This window comes from Ixodes scapularis, unplaced genomic scaffold, assembly GCF_016920785.2.
Source record: "Ixodes scapularis isolate PalLabHiFi unplaced genomic scaffold, ASM1692078v2 ptg000060l_1___fragment_2___debris__unscaffolded, whole genome shotgun sequence".
NCBI classification, from domain to species: domain Eukaryota; kingdom Metazoa; phylum Arthropoda; class Arachnida; order Ixodida; family Ixodidae; genus Ixodes; species Ixodes scapularis.
This window is the reverse complement of record NW_024609902.1, coordinates 98,252-107,695: the sequence shown is the minus strand read 5'-3', so window position 1 is coordinate 107,695 and position 9,444 is coordinate 98,252. Positions and strand designations below refer to the sequence as shown.

The 9,444-nt window shown below is 44.5% G+C and overlaps 1 protein-coding gene across 1 annotated transcript; it reads right to left on the bottom strand.

Moving 5' to 3' along the window:
- Positions 1–252: 252 nt before the first annotated feature.
- Positions 253–9,244, bottom strand: LOC115317037 (indolethylamine N-methyltransferase-like). The gene is made up of 4 exons (XM_040213160.1): positions 9,225–9,244; positions 8,956–9,110; positions 7,466–7,673; positions 253–679 (listed from the first exon to the last, which is right to left on the bottom strand). The coding sequence occupies exons 1-4, from the start codon at positions 9,242–9,244 to the stop codon at positions 253–255; spliced, it is 810 nt and encodes a 269-aa protein (XP_040069094.1).
- Positions 9,245–9,444: the final 200 nt, after the last annotated feature.

The window sequence follows — 9,444 nt, the reverse complement described above, 5'->3', positions numbered from 1 at the left end:
TGGCCACTGTTGGCCCATGATAGTGTGCTGCCTGAGATAGTTCTTATATTCTTGAATGGTTGATACTTCTCAGAGTTTTTCGCTTTAATTTAGCCACGAAGTAGATAACATTTTATTTCAACTTCAATGCGCTTCACAAAGACAAATAAAAATATCAAAGCTTTATTTCCGGAGGTGCGCGTATTAAGAGTAAGAAAACAGAAAAGAGCCAAAGGAATGTACGTTGGAGAATATGAAGTGCGATTCTCCGAATCAGGCTTTACGTACCACCATGTTAAAAATGAACACGTCTGAACTTCCCAAGAAACTTCCAATTTTATGGGGTCGGTATAGTTCTATCTGGAGGCCAGCATCAGTCATGGCTTCTTTCAGTACATTTTCGGTGAGGTTCATGACAGTAAAATCAGCGCTTCCGACTTGATATTCATTTAAACCACCCACGCCAAAAATGACAAGCAGACCGCCAGGTTTCGCGAGTGTTACCACGTTGCAAACAACCCTTCGATATGATTCGACGTCTACTGCTGCCGATTCCAGGCATCCGGAGGAAATAACGACGTCGAAGTTTTCCCTGTGTTCCACTGGGAGCACTCCGCGCTCCAGCACACCGCAGGGTACCACATTGTGGATGGCCGCACGTGTGCGCTCCAGTATTTCTATCGCCCCCTTCTTGATGTCGCTGAAAAGGAGAAGGAAGAAGTGTTTGTCAGCTTTTAGTCAGTTACACAGTATGGCAGTGTGCAGAGATACGAGCATAAAAATCAAAATCGTCAAGGCTTGGTAGTTATTTTATTAAGCGGTTCGGATCAAAAGGTTTAACCCACATGACAGTCGAGCTAAGAGATTATTTGAGTCAACAGATTTATGGGATCAAGATCTTCAATATGGCTCATGAGGTCAAATGGGGGTGAAGATATCGAATGGGTGTCAAGAGGTCCAGCGCGTCAAGTGATGCAGCGAGTCGAAAGATCTATAGCTTGTTAAAAATGAAACTCACAGCGGAATATGTTTATCTAAGTCATGTTCACCATTAGGCAAAAGGCGATGAAAAAACAATTTTATGCTGTAGGACGGTGTTTCGGGCTCTGAATTGCGATTTCTGCATAAAACATGTAAGTAACCGTAGATTTGCTTTAAAAGATTTATCTTTATTTTTAGACACTGCACTGTGTCATCTGTTGGGCGAGTTTTAAGACACATCTAGGTTTTACGTATTTGGTTAGTACACACTTGTGATAGTCGGTGATGCATCTCGAATAAAAAAAACGTAAAAAAGAACGGCGCAGTCAAAGAAACTGGACAGACCAAGCGTTTACTTCCAACTGATTTTACCATGAAGAAAATATAAACCTGCGTAATCTTAAACATGCCACTACATTGCTAACATCATTCTATTGCTTCGCTGTGTACAAGATATGCGATCTTTTTTCATATTACGCGATTGACGGTGCACTGGCACTCGTGCCTTCCGCATACTCTGTCATAATGAATCCTTCAGTTATCGCACGAGTCCTTTGCTTGGCTTGTCGCGTCATTACCTCTCTTTCAGCAAATCTTGGTTCAAACGCCCATCTATTGAAACGGATTGGAAGATGCCCACTGCGCGATGATTTAACTGCCAACGCGTGCTCCCGATATCTATCGTTCACACATCTGACCGACTGACTAGTGCATACGTTGCCCCACGACACAGGGATTTTCTCACCAATTTTCACTTCGCATTCTACAACCCTGTTTTCATGTTTATTTTCGCAACGTACCGCTGGCCTTATCTCCGGCTAAAATATTTCACACAACTCTTTTCACTTTTTCAGGTGCAGAGAACACCACTGGCGCACTGTTCCTCCGCTACCTTTTTATCCAGTGTTCTTCCGCCACACAAAGTCTCTTCAGAGCTGTAGTAGTTTTATACCTGCATAAAGTCAGTCACCGACTGAAAAAAGGCAGCTGAGAACACAGTGCACCAGTGGTGTCTGCACCTAATAAATCTGAAAAGTAGTCTGCCAATATTGAGCAGGGTGGAAAGCCTGCGGTACACTGGGAAAGGAAACAAAGAGACAGGTTGATAAAGTCTGAAGTGAAGTGGAAATTGCATTAAAATATCTTTTTTGAATGGGGCAGAGTATACATTGATTAGTCGGCCAGATATATTAACAATACCGGGTGTTATTTTCTAACTGCACCAAATTAAACAAAAAAGAGCTGCATTAGGGCACTCTCAGTTATTTCATTAGCCAGCCAGACTCGGGGCCCACAAGGAAGAAGGATTTTAGTGCAATTAGGCGGGCAATTAACATATATTTCTTAATTAACCTTTCAATTATTGCTTTTATAGGGCCAATTGCATTTATGAAATTGAAGCCCAGCCTTCATATGCTCCAACCGCACGCCAAAACAAAGGCTCGAAAACTCCCTGAGCGCGTTATTGACCAAATTTTTTCATTCCCGCAGGCTCTTTCAAACCGGAACTAACCAGGACATGAGCGTTAATGACGTCGATATCTTGGTCCTTGCTTGGCATCACAGCTATGACGTCACCTTTGATGCAGGCACCACCGTCAGCGCTATCACGATATATTATTCTCTCCTATGTGTTTTGCTAACCACGGCCGGTGTAATCTTGGCGTCTACGGTCGCCGCCTGCTGCACTGTGTCATATCCTCCTGCTGACCCGCGGGCAACGCGACGCTTTCATCGGTACGATAAACGCTGTTGCATGCATTACCAACGGCCGGAAACGCTAGACGAGCTTCCTGCGTTTTATTTTGGAGAGATACTTTTTTGATGCTGGAGACTTCTACTACTCGTTATTTGCCACCGATTCTTTATTTCTAAGTTCTTGCTTTTTGATACATTAAGCTAGTCAGCTTTTTTTAAAGGACAAAGTAATCATGATTGTGTAATATCACTCGTTGGCCCCTGTGGAAATCAAACAATTGCACTGTGTAATGTTAGGTTCTGGAAGGAGGGACGAGACCACAGGAACGTCAAGCGAGGGTAGGGTTTTCGATGATATAATTAGAAAGATGAGGGGATGAATGGTAGCTCTCGGCTCAACCAGACCGAGCGTTCCTCTCGTCGCGCACACCCCTGGTCCCGCGCTCCCCTTTTTATATCCGGTTCGTTGATGCACGTCACGGTTTGCGCAGCCTTCGCTTTCGTTGATTTGTGGAGCTGGAGGTGGTAGCGACAGCAACTTGGCTGCAGCCAGTTGTTCAGGATGGCGCAAGTCTTTCAATGGTAGTTGATGAAGAAAAGTCTCGCGCCGTGGCTTGCGGATGATAAATGCCCGGGTGCTGTGGTCTGCAGTACAGGTCGGTGGTTCCACTCCTTAACAACTTCGGCGCCGGCAAGGTGGTCTGTCGGATGGTGCCAGCTTGCAACTTGCCGGTCGAGAGACCTCCAGAACGCCGCCGAGGTGCAGCAGGCCTCAACAGGCAGATAGAGACAGAGACAGCGAAGCGAGCGAAGATGGACGTCCGCACGCTCAAGGTCACCTGGTGTGTCTACTCTTTTTCGCAAAATTGCATGGGGATTGTACTACGGCATGCATGTACACAGAGCAAAAAATAGAGTCTATTCGGGTAGCGTTTTGTTCTTTCTAGTCATCTGCATAGCGCAGGCAGAAATTAGTCGCTGCGATGTATGCGTTTGGATTCAAATAAAACAAATTTTGTTTGATCACCATACAATTCCCTTGTAGTGGATGCTCCGTCTTAGTCTACGCCGTTACTTGCATTTAGCAAATAGAAAGTGGTAGCGTGTTACTCTACATCCGCATTTGTATTATCCCGACCTTTTTTGTATTCAACTGTGAAGTTGTATTGCTGTAGAGCTAAACTTCCACCTCAGCAACCTTCCACTTTTCGATGACATCTGCTGAAGCAAAGTTAAGGGGCAGTGATCTGTTTGGTATATAAATCTAGTCCCATCTAACTAACAACTAAGTTTTTGAGCCGCCCATACTAAACACGCGCATTCCTTCTCGGAGGCACTGTAGGCCTCCTCACGACAAGTCAGTTTTCGGCTGGCGTATAAAATTGGGTGCTCATTGCCGTTCTCATCCTTTTGGCACAGCACCCCACCAATACCTCGGTTGCTGGCGTCGCATTTAACAATGAAGGGTTTTGTGTAATCAGGTGCTCTTAACACTGGTTTAGTTGTCAGTGATTATTTAAGGCCACTAAATGACTGCTCTATTTGATCCGTCCAAACAATCACCTTTGGTTCGCTCTTTCGGAGTGCATCCGTTAGCGGACTCGCCATTTGTGAGTAATTGCTGATAAATCTTCGTATCCTGTTAACGCCAGGAACGTTCTTATATCGGACTGTGTCTTGGGTCGAGGAAATTCTTTCACGGCCAACATGTTAATTTTTGTTGGCCGGCAAAGTCCCTGACCGGCAATGTGTCCCAAGTAGGTCACTTCCGCCCTCCCGAACTGATGTTTCTTTGCCTTAATGGTAAGACCGGCATTGCGAATGCGCTCCAAGACAATATGCAAGTAGACGAAATGTTCTTTCTATGATTCCGAGCAAATGGCGCTATCATCTAACTAAGGCAAAGGAAACTGTTCCGTGCCCTTAGAACCACATCCATTTATTTACTTTGAAAAACAAAACGGTGCGTTTTTCTGTCCGAAACGCAGAATGAGGGGACGAAATGTCCCAATCGGAGAAATAAATGCTGCATATCTAACGGCACGCTCCGTCATCTGAACTTGCCAATAGCCTCTCATTAAATCTATATTCGAAATTTACTTGGGTGAACTGACCCGCTCGATTCGGTCTTTAATATTTGTTATCGGATAAGTGTGATCTCTTGTGATGAGGTTCAATCTACGGTAATTAACGTACGCTGGGATCTTTCCCCGGTGCCTCTACTGAGATTATAGGTGACATATAATCACTTTCGCAGAGCTCAATGACCCCCAAATCTAGCGTTGTCTGGATCTTAGCTCTGAGGATCTCTTTCTTACGCGGTGACACTCTGTATGGTCTTGAACGAACCGGCACATCCGATGTTAGTTCTATATCATAAGTGACGAGTGTAGTGTAACCCGGCCGGTTTATGAATAAATCCTGAAATTCTCCTAAGACCTTTCTTAGATCTGCAACTTGGCTTACGTCTAGTTCTGACAGCTTTACAGAAACCTCAATTACCTCCTCTTTAGTAAGTGCTTGAGAGGGTACTTCAAGCTCCGGAATATCTTGTAAGTGTATTTCCTTCACTTCCCCAAGGGTGAAGTTGACCATACTTTCCCTCATAATATAGGGTTTCAGCAAATTGTAATGATAGATATTAGTTTTGTTTCCTTGTCTCGAAATGACATAATCTATGTCCGACAGTTTCTCTTTAACTGTTGCAGGTCTTTCCCAGTGAGCTTCTAACTTCATTTCCCGAGATGGTTTTAGGACCATCACCTTCTGTCCAACCTGGAATTCCCGATGTCTGGTGTGACGGTCATAATATTTCTTAGCAGATATTTACGCCGTCTTCATGTTTTCTGCCGCGGATGTCCTGCATCTGCTATAGCTTATTAATAAGGCGGAACACATGCTCAACAAATAGGATGTCCTGATCTGCCTCCCATACTTGTTTGATCATTTTTAATGGCGATCTCAACGTTCTCCCATAAACTAGTTCCGCTCGACTGAACCCTGTCGCTTCATGTGGCACTGTTTTTCAAGCGAACATGGTTCTAGGCAAATATCTATCCCAATCTTCTGCACGGTTGAGACAAGCAGCACGTAGCATTCGCTTGAACACAGAATGCCACTTCTCTACACTGTTTTTCTGTGGGTGGTACACTGAGCTGCGAATCACCTTAATGCCTAACTTCTCTCGAAAGGTCGTCGTTAACTCGCTAACGAACACACTATCTTGATCCGTCTGAAGCTCCTTTGAAAATCCTACCCGAGCGAAAACGGAGAACAAAGCATCCACAACTGCCGCTGAGGAAACCTCCCTCAGTGGTACAGCCTCTGAAAACTTCGTTGCTGGGCAGAGCATTGTTAGAACGTATTTAAACCCTCTTTTTCTTAATGGCCCCCTTAATATCTAGAACAAGCTTTCGAAATGGCATTGTGATTATCGGAACCAGTTTCAAAGGAGCCTTTTACCTCTCATTCGGTTTGCCTACATTTTGGCAACTGTCACAAGATCTTACAAAGTTTTCAGCGTCTTTAAAACAATTTGGCCAGTAGTAGTCCTGGAGAATCCTTTCCTTAGTCTTAGTGATACCTAAATGCCCTGTCCAAGTGTTGCCGTGACATACAGCCAATAGGTCTGCACGGAACGTATGTGGCAGTACGACTTGTTCTAATGTGACCCCGCTACGATCACTGAACCGTCAATACAAAATACCAGTTTTTTTTAAAGGCTATCTTTTTTCGAGCGATTCCAAGGGCAAAAGTGTCCCGGCAATGGCTGATCGAGTCGTCTGTTTTCTGTTCTCGAATTAGCTCTGCGCGGTTTATGGTCAATAGCCCTTCCAGAAAAGTCGCCTTAAATGTGAAGACTCCCTCTTTTCAATTAGCGTCTAATAAAACTTGTCCGTCTTTTTGCAGGAAGACTCGATCACCTTCTACTTCGTTCAGTTTGTCTCCCTTACTGTCTACAGGCACTGCTCTATTGATTTCTTTATTCGAGTCATTGCTACCAGCGCCAGGCATTGCCGTTGTCTCTTCCCTGTTTGTTTCATCGCAAGGTAACTGACGCGAAAGCTTACGAGGTTGCGCTCTTGTCAGAGCTTGAACGACACCTAATGAGCCGAGTCATTAGAAAACCGTCAGGAAGACTCCCACGAAAGACCGTCGGAGAGTAACGTTATTAAGGAGCATCGCGTCAATTTCCCCGCCAAGTATAGCGACAAAACTGTTATCACGCCTATCTAATTTATCTGATACATTTAGCAGAGATATAAAAGTGCCTTGAACACGTCATGTGCCGTGAAGTTACGAGAAGTTCATTTCCACTCTTACATTTAGAGTGTAAATTGATTTTACGGGACCACGTTTTTTTTACATCAAGCCACGTGATGTCGATTTCGTCGCTATATGTAGTTGGGCTATTTGACGTCACGTGACCGCGTCTTGTGAGCTTACGCTACATGACGTCAGTTTCCGCGCTAAAGTTTGCAATGAAATTGCCGTCACGTCAGCTTAAACTAAAGACATGATGCCCATTTCCCCGCTCCATTGAGTGGAAACATTTTTATCTCGCGACGTGAACGAAAGTGTCGCGATGACAATTTTTGAAAGGTCGTTCAGCAAGGTTGTAGTTTGCTCTGAACACATTTTGTGATTCCCAGACCTTGTCAGCATGATCAAGATTATATAATTCTTCAGATGCGAAAAAGAAAACTCTAGAGGTCTGGGAAAGTGAAGTAGTTTTAGTGGAGAATAAATACGCAAGCGACTGAATAAAATACACTAATGCGGCATTGATTTGTAGAGCCCTATATACCTATAGCCTTCAACGGCAGCAATCTTCTCTGCAAAGAGGCTCCAGTCAATGGCATCTTCATCCCTGTTCATCCACTTTTTAAGTTCAAGCCTGTTGTCTTCGACCAAGTCGCTCAGCTCGATGAGCTTAAATCGACCGGAGGTCATAAGGGCGTTCAAAATCACCGGACCGCTGCCTGCATCCAACAGGGTCTCGCCCTGAATCAGATCTATAAAAAGCACACAAGAGGTTTATATCGGCTAAGCTTAACTGCCTCCCCCAAAAAAAACTTTACTTCATTTTTATCTTAAAAAAAAAATTCTAGTTCACACATGCATTACCTATTTTGTACTCAAGCTTTATGTGTACACTTATTCTCGGGTGAAGCACTGAACTCCTCGCCCAATACAAAAACGAGGTTGGGAAGTGACTTCGTTCCAGAGCCATAGCTCTTTTGGGTTCTCCTTTCAAACTGCCCGCCTTTTTCACTGTTACGTCGCCTTGCTATGCGTGCACGCGAGTGCGCGTGCTATGTCGGGCTTTAAACGTGACTTTAATTGTAGATACAACTACAGCGTGAACTACAGTCACTGACGAGGTGGGGACGACGAAAACGAGTTTTACTTGTCCTTCGTTCAGCCCGAGCTGTTTACTTTCGGTAATGCTTCGGAGTGTCGTGCAGTTCGAGCATGCGATCGCGGTCGAACTTGAAGCAAGGCCAAGGCCGTGGAGCGTGTGCTGGAAGCCGGCCATTTAAGATGACCATAGCCTCTTATATACTGACAAAGCCTGGCAGATCGCCACGAGAAGCGGCCGCCGGAATGGAAAAGGTGGAGCGGAATACAACGGACAAAGAGGAGAGCCAGCTTCTCGGATGGATGGATGGATGGATGGATGAATACGGCTGAGCCCTTTGGATCGGGCGGTAGCTTACGCCACCTAGCCATTTTGTTTTACCATTTAAGCTTAGAATATTTAAATGTGAAATCTATATTCACTCCGCAGTGCAAAGAAAGTGAGGCTATGAAACCCCCTTGCCATCAGTGATTAAGAAAATACCTAGTTTTCTCTCGATTTCTGCCACCATTCACTTAATCTTTGCTTGGTAATCTCTACAGTCGCTGCAGCGGGACTGGCGCCCCGCTGCGGCGAGAAGCCGAAACACACTTCTCCCGAGCGACCAACTGTGTTTCGGGTCCTCGCCGCTGCAAAAGCTGTGCGCTGACGTCCAGGTTCCCCATGGCTCTGGCTTCCCCGATAAATGTCTCTTTGATGCTCTGTGCTACAAGATCCTTGCGCTCCAAATCGGCGACCGGGCACTCTGTGGCTAAGTCGTTGAACTGCCATGCTTTGTGAGTATAGAGGAGGCTATGAAATGACAGAACCCGCAGTTCTCACTCTGTCATTTTCACACGAAAATATCCAGCAAATCTACGAGGTCATCGATCGGTAATCTTAGGAGCAACAACTCTGAAACTTTAACAAAGTAACATTCCTCAATTTATATTTACCCGAGTGAAAAAAGCGATGCAATTTTTCTGCTTGAGAAGAAGAAAACTTCCCAGCAACATAACGATCCACATATGTCCGTCCCACAAATTGTTCTTTGTGAGAATTCTTTAGTTCTTGGGATGACATGCTTTCCGAACTGTGCGAACTAGAAGTCCTGGAAGCGAATATAGAAGCTCGTTAAAACACATCGTTATTGGCTTTATGCCGGCATTGAACAGTTCATGACATTATTCTTGCTTCTTGTATAATGCAGTTCACGCTCACTAGCATGCTGAGTTTCACTTGCATTCTAACATATAGTTTTGCTTTGTATGGATTGTTTTAGGCAAACATTTATTAAAAACTGGTAGAGGTTAGTAAGAAAAGTTAAGTCAGGCGTAAAAGAGCAAGTATGAAAATCGCATAAACTGTCTCACTCTTTGTATAGCTAGATAACGTCTATATTTGTGTTACCCTTTCTTCGTTAATCTGCTGCGTATTTCGTTTAC